A 22022-nucleotide genomic window follows, 5' to 3' on the forward strand; every position below is an offset into this window, starting at 1 on the left:
TTATAACTTATAAACAGTGCTTTAATACATAATATTTTATGTACAATAGATTTATGAGTAAAACTGTCTCTACTTGTGTCTGTTTTTGAGTTTCTGTTTAATACATAATCTTGGTCATTGTTCTGAGACCTTATAAGAATCATCTATTAATGACAGTGTGATTAAGATAGTTGATCTGTTTTGTGTTTAAAATACTGTCAAATTAAAATCCCATAGATTATTGGTGCACATGTTAGAACGTAGTAGATAATGTGAGACTTACTCAGTCTCAGTTTCTATTCAGTGGGTCAGTAAAGAATAGCTTTTAGATTTTTGTTGATGATTTCCTGTAGTTAAGTTAACCACACAAATTGTGATCAGTAAAGTAGTCACATTTATTGGGAAACTTTAACAATTATTTTCTTTTCACTCAAGAGGCATGGTGCATGTCCCCATTATAAGGATAAAGTTGATGAAGTGGGGACAGTTTATACCTTATTTCTTCTTCTTTTATAGGTTTTAAAACGACCAGAATATTTTGGGAAGTTTGGTAAAATACATAAAGTTGTCATCAATAATAGCACATCATATGCAGGCTCACAGGTAACTAATTATAGGGATTTTTGTTTCCTCCCTATGGTCAGGGCTTGACCTGGGCTGCTCAGAAGGAAAACTTGGTTTCTGTGATTAGAAAGCTTGGGGGTCAAGCATTTACACCATATAGTGACCTCTGTTGGTAGGGTGGGGGAATTTTTTGGTGCTTGTTTGATCCTTTCAAAACTTAACAGTGAATTGATAGTATTAAGAGGAAAGTAGTAACAGATTTAGTGATGGTTTGAAGGGGAGGGAGAATTGAGTCTATAACCAAGCAGTTAAATTATATAATTTCTATTTAATATTTTCAGATATTGTGAACTTAATAGAGCATTTTTGTTATGCTGATATTAGCAGCTAGAATACTCTTTCTTTTTTTTTTATTTTCTATTAGAATACTGTTAAAGATTGCATTTATTCTGAGAATGTAGTTTGACACAGTATCTTCACATCTTATTTTTTCAAATCTAATTTTCAAAGTTTGGGTTTTTTTGTAATGTTGACAAGCCTGTCAGATGACTTTTATAAGAAAATTGCCAAGCCAAAGATATTTCATTCATAAATATTTTAGTCTGCTTAAAATCAGATAAAATTGATGAAGTATGATTATCTTAAGTTGGGCTAGTATATAGTTTAATCAGAGCTACTACTGCTTCTAATCATTGTCATTATTATTAAAGATAGTGTTAGTAAAGGCCTTTAGAATTCCTTTGGCAGGTTGCAGGTTAATTTTTTTTAAGTTTTGTTGAATCCGGTTCTAACGGCAGTGGCTTCTCCCTTCAGGGTCCGAGCGCCAGCGCTTATGTGACGTATATACGGTCGGAGGATGCTCTCAGAGCCATTCAGTGTGTTAACAATGTGGTGGTGGACGGCAGAACACTTAAGGTAATGTGGGCCTCGGGCTTTTTAGAGGGAGGAGATAACGTGTAGCAAGTACAGAAGAACATAGCTGTTACATATTAATAAAGGAGTCCTATTTAAAGATTGCTTCCTAGGTATCCATTCTAACCTATGACAGCTAATTTGCTTATCACTTACCTGTTAGGGTCCTGTTCTGCCAGGTGGAAGTAAACACATACCTTGTTAGGGGATTAATCCTAAAAAAAAAATTCTCCTGTATTTACACATATTTTCTCTTGTGAAAATGGATTTATTACTCTTCTTGTAAGAAATAGGTGATGGTTCCAATTTGTTGTCCTTAAATATTTGGACATTGATTAGTTCAGGCTTGAGTGAAGGGTCCCACCAAGCAATGCTTTAAGTAAGTTGAAAGAAGGATGGCATAATTAGAAAAAGGAATTTGTCTTATGTGCCTAACTGCTTAAAACATGGAACAGATTTTGCCTTCCTACTCACCTGATCTCTAGGGAAAAGATTCAGGTGCTCAAGCTCCAGAAACCATAGATTGAGGTGTTTCATCACCTTTAATAAATTCTGCTAATGATAGTTGAATTCTCTAGTATTCACAGCCATACTTTGTTTCATTGTGTCTGCCTCATTTTAGATGAAATGAAAACACTAGATATGGAAATTCTCATTCTGGTGTCAGTTTACGTTTTGGGTCTTTTTCCTTCTTCCCTTCTCTTCCTGCAGGCATCTCTAGGTACAACAAAATACTGCAGTTACTTCTTAAAGAATATGCAGTGTCCAAAGCCTGACTGCATGTACCTGCATGAATTGGGGGACGAGGCGGCCAGCTTCACAAAAGAGGAAATGCAGGTAGTAAAGTAATGTGAATTATCAACTTTGCAGCAAAGGAAGTATTTTGCTTTATAACTTAAAATTGCAAAAGCAAAAACTAAGAATTTTATTTTTTATTAAACTCTTATTATTTTAAATTAACTTTTTCCAAATATGTGGTTGTTCTTTGGAATATCAGTTCTGCAGGACATTGTTATAATAAAAAATGCATCTGTGGCCCCCTAAGTTTTGAAAATGTAGGCAAAATGAAAGCTAAGTGTGGAGTATTGTAATTATGAGGTTCCCCTCTGCCATCTCTGCTCTTCATAGAGCGTGCTAGAAAATAATACTCTATTAAATGCCACTGAAAAGCTAAATTGTTTTTATGAAATGATTCTACCCATGAAAGTGTACAGTGAGTCAGTGTCCTGTAAAGGGTGAATTGAAGGCTTATTATCCTGTATTCTTTTTTACATTTCCTGTTCTCCTGTCTTCTTGCAATTTGTAGTATAAATTTGCCTTTACAAGTAAAAATATTGACCATACGGCATATTAAATGAGGATTATGCCAAAGCACAATGCTGCACTTCCCTATTATAGGTGAAGACTTCAGATTGTTGCTGTGGACTTTGCAGGAATACTTCTCATTTAGAAGGTGGTGGGCATTGACTGCTGCCTTTCATTCTCCAGGTCAAACTAGAGACGGTCTAGGAGGGGCTCCTTTCAGAGCAGATTGTTAAATGGAATGAAATATTACCCTTTTTGACTTGGAGTTATCACTGATTAAATCACATTATAATAAATACATTGGAATTTCTTTACAGTATGCATGGTCTTTATGATCCAGAAGCAGTGTTAAGAGACTTTCCAGGTGGTCCAGTGGTTAAGACTTCACCTTCCAACACAGGCGCTGTAGGTTCGATCCCTGATTGGGGAGCTAAGATCTCACATGCCTCACAGTGAAAAAAACCGAACAGTAAATGTTGTAACAAATTCAGTAAGAACTTTAAAAATGGTCCATGTAAAAAAAAAAAATAATAATAATAACCCCAAACCCAAAAACTAAGTTCTCTGTGATATTTAATGGGGACAGATGACTTACTTATTTCTTGCTTATCCAGTAAATGGTTCTTCAGTTTTTTTCTTTTGAATGAAACTTTCTTGGATGAAATCTAAGGTTGAGCCATTTCATGCTGTATTTTGACTAATGGGAACTATGCTTTACTTATGGGTATTATTACAATGAAAATATCTGTCAAGGAGTTTTTAAGCCCCAGTTGATCTCACTTAAGTATTATTAAAAAGCAAAAGAAAATGGATGGGCAGTCCCTTGAAATTTATTTGTAATGCTATTTAACCTGTCTCTGTAAACTGCCCCTGTTAAACCATTTGAATACCAGTTTGAGCTCTTTGTGACTAATGAAAGCCGTAATATCTCCTGAAGTATTGCTTGCAGAAACAATTTTCAGGGCTTTTTTAATTTTAAAGATGTAAAATCCACATCTAAACTGTGTTTTTCCTTAACAATTTAAAATTTATTTCATATTGTTGACCTGTATTCATCTCTCTCTTCTTTGAATGTAAAATTACTTTGAAAGGGGGTTTCTTCATTAAAACATTTCCTCAGTGTAGAAAGGAAACGAACAAATTATATCATGGCAAAAACAGGCCTTTCCTTGTTACTGCATAACTCAAAATTCAGTGCCGTATGAAATATTTGTATAGTTGAACAGGCAAGAGCCCTCTCAGAGCAGGGAATGATGCATTGTGCAATATATATGATACAGTTGTGCTGGATCACATGATACTGCTCTTGTTTTTATTGCTTTGTTTTTGTTTTGATCTGTTCTGGTTTTGGTTTTCCCATAACATCTCTTTAGACCACACTTTAAAAATAATTAACAACCCTGAAGGTAAGTAAAAATGTCCTTGCAGTCATAATATACATGCAAAGAGTAGAAAGTTATTCAGTGTAATTTCATTGTAATTTATTTTTGTGTGTGACTAGTTGCACAGTCAGTTGTTGTCTGATTTCTTCCATCATGTTTGTAACACTGCATTTTGATAGAGAGCTACCAACTCCAGGAAATACAGAGCTCTCTTTGTCATGTATAGAGCAGGGATTGGCACACTTTTTCTGTAAAGGGAGAGTTAGTCAATGTTTTAGTTTTTAGTTTTTCTGGTCACATGGTCTCTGTAACAACTACTCAGATTTGCTGTTGTAGCACCAACAAGGTCATAGATTATATGTAAATGAATGAGCAGTACTGTTCCCTTAAAACTTTATTCACAAAAACAAAGCAGTTGGCACTAAATTGCCATCTTCTGGTCCAACGTTTAAATATATTCATTTTTATGTGAAAGTGTTACTTAGGATAATGAAAATTCTTCATCTCTGAGTTACTTTTAGTGTTATTCTCTTCTAAAAAGAGAGATTGATTTTCCAGTGATCTTCAGAAAATTCTGTAATGACCCGTTAGAAAGCTTAATTCTTTTGTGGAAAGATGGGGAAGTAAATTTAAAAGGGCCCCTCTAGTTTTTTAAGCTAGCAAAAATGTTGTCCGTTAATATGTTTTTTCTCCACATAAAGTGGTTGATGATATGCTTAATTAATGGAATATGTCTCGTGTAGTTTTGTTGAAAGAACTTTCATTGGTCTAGAAGTTCTATGACATCTTCCTCACAGGTTTCTCTGACACTGTGACAAATTCTTAGGTATTTTATTTACGATAGCTTTAATAATTCAAAAAGTACATCAGCATTTTATACCAGCCACTTTGTGAGTCCCACTGCAGTTTTGATTTCTTCTTCCACTAGGCGGGTAAACACCAAGAATATGAACAGAAGCTCCTTCAGGAATTATATAAATTAAACCCCAATTTCCTTCAACTGTCTACGGGTTCAGTTGATAAGAATAAGAACAAAGTGACACCACTGCAGAGGTATGATACGTAAGTACCAATACTAGTGTAATCAAATACTTTAACCTTCCTGTCTGTCATTCTTCTCTTTTCATTCTGCATCTTTTTCAGGCAGGATCCTTCTTGACAGTGTCTGTCATTTGTGCAGAATTGTTGTACTGTAGGAAATGTTGAGTCACAATTTCTGGGTTTGAATGTTTGCTGCCTGCTGCTCCCTGGTAATACTTCAGATGAGCCTCTCGATGCTTCCCCTTTGCATTGATTTGCAGACTACCCTGAGCCCCAGGAACACTCTCCTTGATAAAAAGGGAAATTAAGAGATGTGGGTTATTAAAAGGCTCTTGTCACCTAATGGAGGTTTCCTTCCTGATGTAATGGCGGGGTGCTGGGGGGGGGGGCGGCACAAAATACTGTAAAGGGGACAGAGGGTATTAATCTGAAGCGTTTTGTGTTGGGGATACAAGTACTCATGTTTGTCTTGTCTCAGGTATCACCAAAGTCTTAATGTCCTCTTGAGTGAGGAGGGTATCCCATTTACAGATCTTTTTCATCTTGGAGACAACTTGTTTTTGCATAGACCTATATTCTGTTCATGTTTAAACAAATTTATAATTTTATGTATCGAATCTCATTCTGATATGGTGATCGTCACATCTTGGATTGTATTTGGTTTTGGCCTGTCAGAAAATGATATGATTAATAAAAATGATAATTTGGGGGTTACACTTTATTCTGAATATATCTTAAGTCTGTGTTAGGATCTTGGTGTGTGTTCTTTTTTTTTTTTTTTTAATTTGGTAAGTCTAACTTCTGTAAAGTGAATTCATCTAAAGTAAACAGTTGTAATCAAATAGGTCAGTTTTCTTTTTTAAAAAATTTATTCCAAAGTTAAATTTGTTTAAGTGATGCTTTAAAGGTCTGGGTATTACATAGTCCCATTACAGTCCCATGTCTATTTAACACTAGAATAATGTAAGGGCCATTTTTAAGCATAGTTATAATAACCACATGGATTGTTGTTAGAGTCAGTTTCTTCAAAACTTATTCTTATATTTAAATTCTTGGAAGTCCTTGTTAAGTTTATTCACTTTGATAGTAAAGATTATTTATAAAGGCAATTCAAATTTAAAAACTTCCTTTTATTTGTACACACATATGTACATATATATATATATATATATATATATATATATATAAATATATAGGTGGCCATAGAGAAAAATGTAAAATTATTATATAATAAACTACATGAAATTTATTTTATCAAAGCTAAGGATAAAAGTTAAGTCTAAAATCTTTGGGGGTTGATAAACTTTGACCCTTTCCATTGATCTTTTTGTACCCACCCATATGTTTATTTTATTAAGAACCTATGCTGTTATTTACCTCATTGGTTGCTAACTCTGTAGTACATTATGTAAGAATTTGTAGTAAAAATTTATTTCAGATGCTTTTAAATGCATGTCTTTATTCTCATTAAAAGTTTTGTTATTCTAATTAAAGTCATGTTCTGGGTTTATAGTCCCTAGAGAATGCAGAGCAGAAATGTAAAATTTAGATTATCTCTTTGTGACAACATCTGTTATTCCCTGAATATAAAAGTAATGTTTCTATTGAAGGAGAGCTGAAAAATATACAAATGCATAAAGAAGAAAGTAGATATTGTATGTGATCTCAATACTCAGATGTTTTCACTAAAATGATTTGGTGTATCTTCCTTACAGTGTATATTTCCTTGTAGTCCTTTTCCTTCCTGTGAATGTATATATACAGAAAATTGCATTGATTTGTTACATTTTAAAACTTAATACCCATTATTATGAATACTTTCCCATGTTATGAAAACATAATTTTTATGACTGTGTAGTATTCCATTATATGTGAGTATTGCACACTTATTAAACCAATCTCCTGCTGGTGTATATTATCTTACTTTCATTTTGGTGCTATTATTTATAATACTGTGATAAATATTTTTTCATGTAAACATTTTGGTTATAGTTTTGATGCTCTTAGAACTGCTAAGTCAATGATTATGAGTATTTCCTTGAATTAAGTATTTTTTCTGCACATTTGCCAATTTTGATAAAATCTTTTTTGTTTTAATTTATATTTGCTTAATATAATGAACTTCTTATGCATCGTGAATTCATATCTCTTTGCCATGTTTTATTGGTGTATTGAAGTGTTTTCTGTGCAGTATATAGGCTAGCTTCCCCTGTTAGTTGACCAAGTCTATTTGTTTCAAAATACTTAAGTCTTCTGTGTTGCCCAGGAAAGTTTTTTTTTTTTGGTCTTTTCCCTGCATTTTTAAATCAGATCTCCTACCATCACCTCTTCCTGTCTAAGAATCCCTAGGAACTAAAAATTAAGCAACAGTGTCAGAAAGTGGTATAATCACAATATGAAAACACCTTATTATTTTTAATTTTTTGGACTTTTTTCTTTATATTAGAAGTGAAAATTGGAATTTACCAACATGTCTTTTCAGCATTTTAACAGTAGTTAGCTGTCTTTAACTTATGTTTTTGTGATCACTTATTAATATAGATTTACTAATATTTCATTGACTTTGCCTTCATATAAAGTATAGTCAGAGCACATTTATAATTGTTTCAGTTACAGGAGAGGAGTATCATAGCAACCACAAGTTGTAGGGGAAAAAAAGAAAAGGGGGGAATTGAAACAGTATACCCATTTAGTAACTTTGCCCAAAATCAGTGCAACTGAACTTCAGCTGGGACCAAAATAAGTTTTGACATGGTTACCTTTGCTTAACATAAGTACATGATATGTGAAGGATTTTTGAGAGAGGGAGAAGGGTTTTTGTTTGTTTGTTTATTTAATGCAAGGTGCACCCCCCAACCCCCCAGGATTTATTAAAGACAGTTGATGGCCCAGGTTACATAGAGTTATTGGTGTTTTGTTTTGTTTGGCAAGCTCCTGTAGCTTATTTTCTTTGCATGCTGACTCCTGCCAGAGAGTCAGTTTGACTGTCAATATTACTGAACGTCTGCTTTGGTCTCCACTTGTACCTTACCACCGTACAGGGTACAGGTAGGGATGTATTTGTAGACAAGTTTTCTTCTCCCCTCAGGGAAGTCCTGCCAAGTTAGAATGAAGAGCAGTACAACTCTTTCTATGGTCCTGCCCAAGAGAGAGAACATTTTTCTTATTCGAGTTGAGAATTAAACTTTCTAGGGACAAAAAGAATGGCCCCTTTTCCTCTTTTCTTGGCATTGCTGTGTAGTGAGTAGCAGTTCTAGAAGAATTTCAAGAAAGCAAAACTTGAAAATTTATAGATTGACATTAAACTGAAATGTACTTTTCTCATTTGTAATTAAGCCAGATTATAAATATTAAGAATATCATAACTACTAATCATCACTGAACCCCATCATGGTCCCTTGATACACATTAATGTTAGTAAGTGAAATTTTCTGTAATATGTCTTATTCCTGTATCACTTAAATGAATAATTAATTAGAGGGTGTGTATCATTTGTTCTTCACACACATCCCTCCATTATTATGGGTTTGAGAGTGTATCAATCAGCTTGGGTTTTGACTGTGGATACGCTGTTTTTCTATTAGTTACTTTGAAATGATGAATACAGATGTAGAGAAGGGGAAGTAAGGGAGTTATGCAGTTGTGATTCTTAAGGACTGGATATTCTGTTTTTAAGTTCGGGGCTTTGAAATAACCTTTATTTACATTGAGGTACTATTTGTGCACCAATTGAAGACTTAGACAGGGTAGTAATAGCTAAATGGCTGCTATATGCCCAGGACAGTGCGTAGGTCTACTTACTTTGGGGGACAGATTATGGAATGTGCAGATCACGCAAGTCAAGTTTATGACTTGATGTTGTGACTCAGAGAAGACATCATTGAAGGAATTGAGATGTTCAGCTTTAGATTTAGGTAGAAAGAAGGTTGAATAAAAATTTGATGTCTTCTGTGTTCATCTGATCTCTTTAGTAGTTCTGTGTGGTAGACATCATTGTTATCTTACTGCTGGCAAGAATACTAAATCTCAGAGAGTTTAGGTAATTTACCAGTATCCTCTATGAGTAAGTGATAGACCAGATTCTGATCAAAAGTCTCTGTCAGTTTTAAGCCCAAGTTCATTCTTCCACTCTGCCATTTCTCAACGTAGGAGAGGCGAAATTTAAGACTCTAACCTGAATTAAAAACTCCAGTGTGAATCAAACTAAATCAGTTAAACTATGCCATAACTATATGTAGTTTGACCTTGAAGATCTCTGATACTTAAGGCTTATACCTCAGGATAAATATAATGGATGTACTATTAATCTCAGGGAAGGTTTAAGCAAAACCTTCCCTAAATCACAGACTGGTGGCAGTAGAGGATAAGCTAAAGAAACAGTGAAAAGACAATTTCTCTAGAAACTTGTCTGTTTTATCACATTGAAGGAAAAGGTATATTTTTAAAACTATATGTAGCTATATTTGTGTTGAAAGTCAAATATAAGCTCTGATAGACTGAAGGCATAATGAGAGTGCCTTATTTATTTAACAGAATGGAAGTAGACACTGCCTGAATCGTATTCTTCTGTCCTAATATAATTTGGTAAACCCCTGAAATTTAGAAAGGATATGGTCCAGATAACTGTATAAAATAGTCTTGAGTAGAACGTGTTAAGTCATGTATAGACTTCTGAATACTTGCAGACTCTGAAATCTTATGTAAAATTGTGTGTGTGTGTATACTTTTCTGGAGGGAGGATCCATGACCTAAAAATAGTTATAAATTACTGATGTGTGTTGATACCTATAGAGGTGAATTCAGGAGCAGTATAAAGCAGTAATTCTCAAAGTATGGACAAGTGTCATGAAAGATAGCCTACATTGTTTTTGTAAAGTGGACCCCCAGTAAGGCATTCCCTCTTTTGAAGTAGGTAAATTATTTACCGTTCCGAACTTTTATTTTTGTTTAAAGCTAAGGCTGCTTACTGTTAAATTAAGTAGGTGGTAAAGTTTGCTAAAATTGGGTATTTATATTAAAATTCATGAATTATGAGATTTTTCTGAATTATCAGTCTTTCCTTATTTTTCTTAAGAAATCTTACTTATCCCATGATATATTTGGATATATAAAGTTACTGCACATGTGCACATAGGTTCTGGAAAACTAGTCAGTCAGCTCCGGTATCTTGCTCCTCTGAAGTAGACTATTTTCAAAAAGTTTAGAGAGCCACAGGTATTTTTTCCGGAGGGTGGTTGTAATAAGTGCGAGGAAGGGAGGAGGAGGGTGGGGATTGGTAGGAATGGGTTAGAGATTGAAGTTTTTGGTGCCTTTATTTCTTAGAAGAAAAGACATGTCAAATATCTTTTTAAGATCAAACTTTATTACTGAAATACAAAATTATACTGAATAGATGGAGATTTTGCCCTTTGTTTTTGAAAGCTTGCAGTAGTCTGCGATGTTTAGGATGGTGGATGTCCATCTTTCAGTTTTAATATTAAGGATAATTAATTTTTGTGCTTACCAGTAATAAAAGCATTTATTTTCTTTCATATTTGGTATGTCCTGCAGTTATGAGAAACTTGCAGTTAGAATCATACTTGCCAACTACAGTCAGTCTAGGTTTACTGAGGCATTATTTTCTTGCCCATGTTAATTGTGTCATGTAACTTAAGATGTGGCCATATTTTACTAGCAAAGTAATTTTAGTGTCAATGTGTATTTGAAGCCCCTGTATCAAAATAAACTCTTTAAAAGCAAGCTTCCTGTCTGTAACTTAAATTTGTCCTTTGCAGCAGCAAGTGTTTATCTCAGTTATTTAAGACTTTGGCAAGCATGAAAAATTAAAGTGAATTATTCTCAATGAATAAGGGAATATTTAGGAGGCAGTATAAGTATGTACTTGGGTGTATAATAACACGACAGAAATTTGGAAATGTCCATTTTATTGACATTTGCCTTAAATTTTACTTTATATTCAAAATGCAACAAAAATTAGTACAAACTTGAAGACTGTTTTTATCTTTTGAATATGATAAACCAGGAAACTAAACCTCACTATTTTTCTTATCCAACTCCCGGTCCTTGAAAATGATGTTTTCTTTGTTTCTTCTACTACATAACTGCTTGTTTTATGTTATAATTTTTAGAAAGCAGCCAAGAGACTATCTTTAGGAATTTGGTTGGTGTCACCACCAAGGAAATTAAAGGAAATCAAACTCAAAAATTGCCCATTGGGCCAGTTAGAAGCTAGCAAAGTTGGCTGCACATCTGAAGATCCAGAGAGAGGCACTTTGTTGCAGATAGTTGTGAATTTGGTTTCTTTAACTGTAAAACAGTATTTAAATTTGATGTTAATGATTCCTTCTGGCTCTAAAGCCTAATGATATCAGAGACTTTGAGGAGACTTGATACTTTTTCACTGTATTCCTTTTCCACTAGAACAGTGATCATCAGACACCAAATATCTCAATTTGGACTGAGTCAGAATCTCCAAGGACAGAATCTAGATAAAGACTCTATACTTTAAATAAATAAATGTAAATGTTTATATTTTGCAAAGCTCCATAGCACCAGATTGCAACTGTTGGGTTAACTGGAAAATATTTACTCCTGAGAAATCTGTAATTTCACCATAGATTTCAGAACTATTTAGGACTAGAATTTTAAAAAAATTTTTAGTGAGACTGTATGAAAACATGTTTACAAATTTTTATCTACAGGGATTTATACACACAGCATTACCTTCTAGAAATAATACCTTGACTGCATTGTGAAACCTAACTTCTGTTCAGTTCAGTCACTCAGTCATGTCTGACTCTTTGTGACCCCATGGACTGTAGCACACCCAGCTTCCTTGTCCATCACCAATTCCCGGAGCTTGCTCAAAGTCATGTCCATCGAGTTGATGATGCCATCCAATCATCTCATCCTCTGTCATCCCCTTCTCCTCCTGCCTTCAATCTTTCCCAGCATCAGGGCCTTTTCCAATGAGTCAGTTCTTCACATCAGATAGCCAGAGTATTGGAGTTTCAGCTTCAGCATCAGTTCTTCCAGTGAATATTCAGGACTGATCTCCTTTAGGATGGACTGCTTTGTAGTCCAAGGGACTCTCAAGAGTCTTCTCCAACACCACAGTTCAAAAGCATCAATTCTTTGGCGCTCAGCTTTTTTTATAATCCAACTCCTACCTGACTACTGGAAAAACCATAGCTTTGATTAGACAGACCTTTGTCAGCAAAGTAATGTCTGTTATTTTTAATATGCTGTCTAGGTTGGTCATAGCTTTTCTTGGAAGGAGCAGCGTATTTTAATTTCATGACTGCAGCCATCATCTGCAGTGATTTTGAAGTCCAAGAAAGTAAAGTCTGTCACTGTTTCCCCATCTGTTTGCCATGAAATGATGGGACTGGATGCCATGATCTTTGTTTCTTGAATATTGAGTTTTAAATCAGCTTTTTCACTCTCCTCTTTCACTTTTATCAAGAGGCTCTTCAGATCCTCTTCCCTTTCTTAGGTTTCACTTTTTATGAACCCTAACAACCTATTAGAATTTCCTAATCCCACTTGAAACCAGTGCTTATCAGTCAACTGTGTGATTCGGGTGTCTTGATTTCTCTCTCTTCATATTGTTACTGGACAATGATGATACCAAGGCTAACATGCTGTTCTTCCACTTCTTAAGCCAACTGAACTATGAGTGTAGCTACTGCAGCCAGGACCTTGCGTGTTTGTTACTACAGCCCAACTTGCCAAAATTCTGTTGGGACATTTCTGGCCTTTCTTGGGGCCATACGTAATTGGCTGAGATGATCTTTGATCTCTTTAATTCTGCTCCAGGCTCAAAGGGCTCAGTCGAAGCAAGGAGAGGCAGACCTCAAAGAACCTATGGAAAGCCAGCAGCATGAGATTGAGTCCTGGACCCTGGAATTAAGGGCTTGATGGAGGAACTGGTAAAATCCATCAGCCAACTGAAATGCCAGCAGGATGTCTTTTGCCTCCAAAATAAGAGCCAGACCCAGTGAAGATACCCTTTTTGGACCCCTGTCAGACCAGACAGCAGCAGCTTTTTCAGGAAATTCTCAGTGAACTGGACTAAAGGGATAAGGAGGTGTTGGATGCCTCCAAAGGACTACTGGGACAGTTACCCTAATTAAAGTATTGCTGTTGAAGTTGGAGGCATGGAATGTCCAGCAGCACAACGCCTGCAGTGCAGCCCCCCAGACCATTGGCTGGATCGGCTGGAGAAATGTTCACAGCTAAGCTGTTGTTTCACCTAAAGAAGCTGATGGAATTGAGTTGCTCGATTATATATCAGGACAACCCTCTGACCCAAGGGGCGGACCTGTGAAAGGTCCCATACACAGAGTTGCTTTTACGTCTATTCCACAAAGCCTTTTTGGTAGAAACCCAGCCGTGCAATTCCTGAACTCCCCATTGGTCCCTCATCCTCAAGGCTGGGAGGAAGTTTACTGTTCAAACAAGGCTGCTGAACAGATTCCAGGAAGGCTGTGGGTCACTGACTGTGGAAGTCTCCCTTGATATTCATGAGGATTGATTCCTTAGGATGCCAAAATCCTCAAAGGCTCAAGTCCCTTATATAAAATGGTGTGATATTTGCACATAACCTACACACATCCTCGTGTATACTTTAAATCATCTCTGGATTACTTATGATACCTAATGCGATGTAAATGCTAGGTGAATAGTTGCTGGCACAAGAGAAAGCCAAGTTTGCTTTTTGGAACTTTTTTGGAATTTTTTCTCCTCTGAATATTCTTGAATCTGAATAGATGGGACCCAGGGATGTTGATGACCAGCTGTACAAAGTTTATAGAAGTTCAACATTCTGACTTCAAACCAGAAAACTTTGTGCCCCAAGAAAAAGCAGACTCAGATTTTAATTTGGATCTTTGGCTCCCTGGCTCCGGAGCAGTGTTCAGGTGGTTCTGGAAAGGGCAACAGTAGGGGACTGCTGGGTTCAACAAGAAGTGCATATTATCAACTTCATGGTTGGATACAACTACCAGGATCTGAAGCAGAAGCTGAAAACAGACACCCTCTTTTTAATGATTATTCCTAATGTGAACCTACTCTTGATTGCCTGGTCCTTGATTCTTTGGTTCAGTCTGGTCAGTTCAGACCCCTAGAATCAGCAGTTCTTTTCCAGCACTGCCAGGGATGCCAGCTTCTGAACACCATCTCTGGCACTTTGCTGCTGCGCTTCAGTGAGTCACTGGAAGGGGGCAGTATCTGCTCCTAGTTGAATGATGATGACGTGCAGCCCTGCATCAGCACCAGGAATGTGCTCCCATCATTCTTGCTAGCTGAAGTCATCAACTACTAACAGCGTCTTTGAGGCAAACTTACCTGAGAGCCTGCTGTACTTCCTCCACTCCTGAAGCCCCAGGGATGAGAATTTTGGGTGCTATTATAGGAGGAAGTTAATTTTTAGGAACAGAGGAAATACCTGAAACAGAGATTCATTGTCGTCTCTAACAGACAAGTGGATGAGCTAAAACAACCACTAGAGCCAGAACTGGAATCATTAAAGGGGGAGCCCAGACTGGCACAGGGTGCCAGAGCTAAGCCTAAAGTTAGAGTCATTGCTTGAGCAGGGCTGGATCTGGGGCCAGCAGTGGAGCCTACTTTAGGCAAGATATCACAAAGAATGCCAGAACTAAACCCAGGACCTGAACTGGAGCTGGAGCCTGTTCAAGAGTCATTCCCAGGGAACCCTAAGAAATAGGTCTCTATCTTCATTAGTAAATGTGATATTTATGTTTGCTTTCCTTTCTTAACCTTCTTGGCATGATAATGGCATGGTTTTACATGTTGAATGTAAAACAACAAATTTTATTAGTATGACAGAGCATAATGAAGAAGGAATTTGGACACCTGATCCCAGTGGAGTTGTGAGAACTTTGACTGGTTAGTGGTAACTCTGAGATACGTGTTTTCTGTTCAGCCATCAGAGTGCGAGAAGTGTACATTTATTGCAGTTAGACTTGGGAAGTGTACCTTTTCTTTCTGTTGAGTTTATACATTCATTTGTGAGGACTCCCCCATCTTCATTTTCCGTTTTGACACTGATAGTTGCACTTACTATGGCAAGTTTAATTTTAATTGACCCATGTGTTTTACATAACAAAAAATTTTTTTTTTACAACCCACAAAACAAAAAACTTTCTAGTTATATCCTTATTCCTAAAGCTGTCATCTATTATTCCTTGAATTTGTTAATTATTCTTAAAATAAATTGAAGAATATACTAAAATTGAATGGGACTTAAGCTTACTAAATCTTGCCCTGATCCTGATATTTCAGTAGCTGTCTTTGAATTGATGACACTGATATAAAGATTTTGATCTAGAGATCTTTGATAAGACCTTCCCGAGTAAAGTGATAAGTATTTGTGAATCACTGTTTATGAAACTGCAGTTGGTATGGTGGAAAAGATGCTATAAAGTATTCTAATCAACTGTAATCCAAAACAATCTCAAGGTTTAATTCTGAATGCTATATTTTCATATATTACCCTTGACATTAGCAAGATTGACCTTATCTAAGTTGAAAATTATTATTTAGTGCTTTCTAATGGTGGTAATCGAGGAGGTGGACCAAGATAAAGACCCTGAAATTTCCTTTTGTGAAATCTTGCTCTCATCTTTCTGTTTCTATGACTACTCCTTCCTCTCATTTTTAAGCCCTTATTCCCTAGTGAAAGAACAGTGCAAATTTGGGGAAGGTGACAGTAGATAGCAACAGGAATCAGTCTCTCCACCTGGACAACAATTGCACTTGCATAATCTGTCTAATGAAACTATTCTTGAGGTCTTTTGAAGGCTTGCAACTTTCAGGGAACTTTTGGTCAACTTCCACTCTTAGCACAGTAGCTCCCAGCCCCCAGCCCCAGCCACATGGCAGGTGCTATGTACATGTTCCTAGAGCAGCTTGCCTATAGCTTGTGGAAGACAGGATAGACAAAGTGGACCATGTCTTCAAATATCGAGGCTCTCTGCTCTGATTGCTAATCCTGGCTTCTGATCACAGGTGCAGATAGAGAGGCAGGCAAGCATTGTTCTATCTCCTCTCATAGTTAAAAGTCCCTTCCTCTCTGACTGAAGTGATTTCTAGAGAATTTGATGGACTGATACCCACTTGCCATACCCCTTTAATTTTTGCTTTTTCTCCTTTTGGGAACTGGGAATTAAAGACTAGGACATTCAAAAACAGCTACATATAAGGAAAAAATTAGAAACTTACTCTACATGTCCAGGGAAGGCTCAAAAAAGACCTGAGAAGACCTTAAGTTTGCAGCTAAGACTAATTCTCAGTACAGAGACAGCCTGCAACAATCAAAAAAGAAAAAAAGAAAAAAAGCAGCTGATAACAAAAAGAGCAAACACTGGGGAAAGGGGGGATTTCCAGAGGTACCATGTTACTAGATAGATTCAAATGGACAGTGTTAAACAAAAAAATCAGAAGGCATACAAAGAAACAGAAAAGAATGGTCCGTTCAAAAGAAAATAATAAATCAACAGAAACTGTCTTTGGAAAAGACCTAAATGGCAGATATACTGGACAGTCTTTAAAGTAACTCTTACAGATTCTTAAAGAAGTAAGGAAAGATGTGGAGAAAGAAAAGTGATGGATGAAGAAAAGTGGAACATCAATAAAAGGTAGAAAAATTTAAAAGAAACTGAAAAAAAATTCTGGAGCTGAAAATACAATAATTGAAACAAAAATTACTACGGAGGATTCAAAGACAGATTTGAGAAGACAGAAAGAATCAGCAAACTTAAAGATAGGGTGATGGACATTATCTAGTCTGAGGAACATACAAAAGACTGAGGAAAGGTGAACAGCCTAAGGGACTTATAGGACTCCAGGGGACCAGCAGATGCATTATTGGAGTTGAGAGGAGAAGAGAGATGCAGAGAGAATATTTGAAGAGATAATGACTGAAAACTTCCCAAGTCTGCTGAGTATAAGCATCCAAGAAGCTTAACAAATTCCAATTAAGGTGAACTCAGAGACCCACAGTGAGATACTTGAGACAGTATAATCAGAGAGGGCAAAGGACAAAAGAGAGAATCTTGCAAGCAGCAGGAGAAGCAAATCATCCATAGAAGGGAATCTTCAGTAACATTATCAGCAGATTGCTTATTAGAAACTTTGGAGGCCAGAAGGCAGTGGGCTGATAGACTCAAAGTGCTATAAAGAAAATATATATATACACCAACCAAGAATCTTCTGTCTAGAAAAACTGTTTTCAAAGAGTGAGGGAGACACTAAGATATTTCCAAATAAACAGAAGCTAAGGGAATTCAGGACCTCTAAACCTGCCCTGCAAGAAAAACTCAAGGAGTCTTGCAAGATGAAATAAAAAGACATTAAACAGTACCCCAGAGGTGTATGGAGAAATAAAGATCTCAATAAAAGTAAACCTAGTGTTATAACAATGGTTTGTAACTATGCTTTTTTCTTCCTGTAGACCTTATTTAAGATCAGTACCTTTAAGATCCAGTACTTTAGTGTAAAAGCTAATATTACTCTGCTTTGTGACTTCAAATCTTGTTTTCCACATAATTTAAGAAACTGCATTCAGAAGAATTATTGGGGGCACACAATGTATGAAGATACAATTTTGTGACATCAGTAACCAAAAGGGCTAGGGAAGGAGCTATGAGTTTTGGTATATTATTAAGTTAGTGTAAGTTTAAGGTAGACTTTTGTGACTTTAGGATGTTAAATGTAATTCCCATGATAGCAACAAAGAACTCTAGAATATACACAAAAGGAAGTGAGAAACATTTCACTACAGAAAAATAAGCTAAACATAAAAGAAGATAATAATGCAATAAATGGGGGGGGAGCCTATAAGACATATAGAAAACAAATGGCATGATGACATAAATAACTTCTTACTGCCAATTATATTAAATGTAAATGAGTTCAGTTCTCCATTCAAAAGAGATTGGCAGAATGGATGAAAATACATAGTCCAGCAACATGCTCTTAGAGGCTCACTTTTGACCCAAAGTCACAAACAGGCTGAAACCGAAAGAATGGGAAAAGATATTCCATGCAAATAGGAATCAAAAAAGATTAAAAGTGGCTACTAATATTCCATGGACAGAGAAACCTGGCAGGCTACAGTCTGTGGAGTCACAAAAGAGTCAGAAACCACTAGCAACTAAACAAAAACTACTACTAATATCAGACAAAATAGACTTCAAATAAAAAAGGTTAATGAGACAAAAAAGGACATTAGATATTAATAAAAGCTTCAGTACAGCAAGAAGATAGAACAATGATAAACATTTACACACTTAGTGACCAAAATATATGAAGCAAAACCTGACAGAATTGAGGGGAGAAATAGTTCTGCAATCCTAGCTGGAGACTTCAGTACCCCACTCACAGTAGTGGATTAAACAACCAGACAAAAGATAAGGAGAGGATTTAAACAACACAAACATATTCATAACACTGTACCCTGTTCTGTATATGTTTGTGTTCTTGTTCAACAACAGAATACACATTCTTCTCAAATGTACATGGGACATTTTCCAAGATAGACCATGTGTTAGGCCACAAATCAAGTCTCAGTAGATATAAAAAGATGAATATACCAAGTATCTTTTCTGAACACAGTGGCATAAAGTTAGAAATCATTAACAAAAGGAAACCTGGAAAATTCATAAGTGTGGAAATTAACACTTGAACAACTAATGGGTTCAAAAAGACATTACAAGGAAATTAAAATACTTGGATGAATGAAAATGAAAACACAGCCTACCGAAACTTCTGGAAAGGAGCAAAAGTGGTGCTAAGGGCGAAATTTATAGCTCTAAGTGCTATATTACATTAAAAAATAAAAAATATCCCAAGTCAACTATCTGACCTCTCAGTTTAAGGAGCTGGAAAATGAACAAATAAGCCCAAAGCTAGCAGAAGGAAGAAAATAAGAAAGATTAGAGCAGAGATAAGTGAAATAGAGTATAGAAAAACAGTGGAGAAAATTGAGGAAACCAAAAGTTGGCTCCTCAAAAATATCAACAAAACTGACAAAACTTTAGCTAGGTAAACTGAGAAAAAAAAGAATGTCTCAAATTACTAACATAAGAAATTGAAGTGGGAACATTGCTACAAATTCTCCAGAAATAAATATGAAAGTACTGTAAACAGTTGTATGCCAACAACTTGAATAACCTGGATGAAATGATTCCAAGAAACACAAAACCTACCATGACTGTATTACAAAGAAATAGAAAGCATGAATAGATGTATAACCAGTTAGCATATTGAATTAGTAATTAAAAACTTCCCACCAAAGAAAAGTTCTGGACCTAATGGCTCAATTATTGAATTCTACCAAGTATTTAAGGGAGAGCTAATAGCAGTCTTTTTCAGGCTTTTCCCCAAAATTGAAGAGAGGAGAATGATTCCTAATTCATTCTGTGAGACCAACATTACCATGATAACCAAAGCCAAAGACACTGTAAGAAAACTTCAAACTCCTAATGAACATTGATGTACATATCTTTAACAGAATACTTACAGAGTTCAGCACATTGAAAAGATTAAATACCAAGACCAAGTGTGATTTATTCCTGAAATGCAAGGATGGTCTAATGTATGAAACTTGAACAGTACAATATGCCATATCAACAGAATGTAGGTTAAAAGCCAAATGATCCTCTCAACTGATGCAAAAGGAGCATCAGACACAAACACTCTTGTGACAAAAACAGTTAACAACCTAGAAATAGAAGGAAGCCACTTCAGCATAGTAAGAACCATATGTGAAAAACCAAACAGAACATCATACTCAATGGTGGCAAGATTGAAAGCTTTTCCTGAGACGAGGAATAAGGCAAGAATGGGATGCCTTCTTCCACTACTTCTCTTCAACACAGCATTGCATTTTCTAGCCATAGCAACTGGCTGAGAAAAAGAAGGAGCATGTAAATTGGAAAAGAATACATAAAGTTATCTCTGTGCAGATGGTATGGCTTTATATGTAGAAAATCCTAATGATTACACACAGAGAGACACACATACACACCTGTTAAAACTGGTAAATGAATTCAACAGTGTGGCAGTATATGAAGTTAACATACAGAAATCATATGCATTTCTGTACATGAACAGTGAACAATCTGAAATGAAATTACAAAAGCAAGTTCATTCACAATAAGAAGAATAAAATACATGGCTGAAGTGACTTAGCACATATGCACTCATGCATATGTATGTATAAGAATATGAAACATTGCTGAAAGAAATTTTAAAAGACACATAAATAAATGAAAAGACCAATGTTTATGGCTTGGGATACTTAATATTAAAATGTCAGTTCTACCCAAAGCTGTCTACAGATCCCAGTCCTGTCAAAAATCCCAGAGTTTTTAACAGATGAAAAAATCCATCCTAAATTCATACAGAATCTCAAGGGACAAATAGCCAATATAATCTTGAACAAGAAGAATAAAACTGTAGCACCCAAACTCCCTGATTTCAGAACTTATACAAAGCTGCATTAATCAAAATAGTATGATATTGACATAAAGATAGTTTACAGACCAGTAAAATAGAGAGCTCATAAATATTAACTCATATATAGCCAAATGATTTTTGACAAGGTCACCAAGACCAGACTACTGGGGATAGGACAATCTTTTCAACAAATGGTTCTGGGAAAACTGGATATTCACATGCAAAAGTGAATAAAGTGGGTTGCCTACCTAACACCAATTCAAAATGGATCTAGCACCTAAATTTAAGACCTTAAACACCCCCTTGCCCCCCAAAAAAACCTTAAGAGAAAATGTAGGATAAACCTGATGACATTGAATTTGGCAGTGATTTCCTGGATATAACACCAAAAACACAGGTAACAAAAGAAAAAATAGATAAATTGGACTTCATGAAAACTTAAAAATATTATGAATCAAAAGACTCTATCCACAAGTCACAGAATGGGAGAAAATATTTGCAAATTATAAATCTCTTAAGGATTATTAACCAGAATATGTAGAGAACTCCTAAAACTGAACAGCAAAAAATGTCAAATTCAAATATGGGCAAAGGACTTCAATAGACATTTTCTCAAAGATTTGTGAATGGCCACTAAGCATATGAAAAGATGAATATCACTAATCATTATGAATATACAACTGAAAATTACCATGAGATACCGCCTCATACCCATTCTCCTCACACTCGCTATAGCCACCATCAAAAAACCAGAAAACAAGTGTTTGAAGAAATGTGGGGATATAGGAGCCCTTGTGTACTGTTGGTGAGAATTTAAAATGGTATAGCCTTTGTGGAAGAAAGTATGGCAGTTCCTCAAAAAATTGCAAAATAAAATTACCATATGACCCACCAATTCCTCTTCTATATATAAATGTAAGAGGATTGAAAGCTGTATATTGAAGCGGTATTTGTGCACTTTGTCATAGCAGCATTACCCACAGTAGCGTGAATGTAGAAGCAATTTCAGTGTCCACGGATGGATGAGTGGACAAACAAAATATGGTACATATATACAATGTAATAGTATTTGGCCTTAAAAAGGAAGGAAATTCTGCTGTATGTTACAACATGGATGAACTTTGAGAACATTATTGTTTATGAAATAAGCTAGTCACAAAAAGATAAATACTCTGTGATTAACACTTATACACAAGGCATTTAGAGTAGTCAGAGTCATCAAAACGAAGTACATAGTAGATACTGTAAGGAGGAAGAATAGAGTTGTTTAGTGAGTATAGAATTTCATTTTTATAAAATTAAAAGTTATGGGAATGGATGTTGGTGATAGTTGTACAGCAAGGTGTATTTAATACC

General features: G+C 35.7%; 1 protein-coding gene and 1 pseudogene across 7 annotated transcripts in view; both read left to right on the top strand.

Annotated features, from left to right (window-relative positions):
• Window positions 1-22022, top strand: part of CNOT4 (CCR4-NOT transcription complex subunit 4) — a 148912-nt gene that overhangs the window by 89762 nt on the left and 37128 nt on the right. For 4 of the 7 annotated variants that reach the window (XM_070465350.1, XM_070465344.1, XM_070465359.1 and 1 more), the window contains exons 4-7: window positions 496-582; window positions 1357-1458; window positions 2167-2292; window positions 5071-5204. In XM_070465350.1, coding sequence (XP_070321451.1) covers window positions 496-582; window positions 1357-1458; window positions 2167-2292; window positions 5071-5204 — 449 coding nt within the window. The remainder of the gene's footprint in view (window positions 1-495; window positions 583-1356; window positions 1459-2166; window positions 2293-5070; window positions 5205-22022) is intronic. The other 3 variants (XM_070465355.1, XM_070465364.1, XM_070465376.1) reach the window with 1 other exon arrangement.
• Window positions 12761-21058, top strand: LOC139033289 (signal transducer and activator of transcription 2 pseudogene; annotated as a pseudogene).

The sequence above is a fragment of the Odocoileus virginianus genome, chromosome 1 (assembly GCF_023699985.2).
Source record: "Odocoileus virginianus isolate 20LAN1187 ecotype Illinois chromosome 1, Ovbor_1.2, whole genome shotgun sequence".
Classification (NCBI taxonomy): Eukaryota; Metazoa; Chordata; class Mammalia; order Artiodactyla; family Cervidae; genus Odocoileus; species Odocoileus virginianus.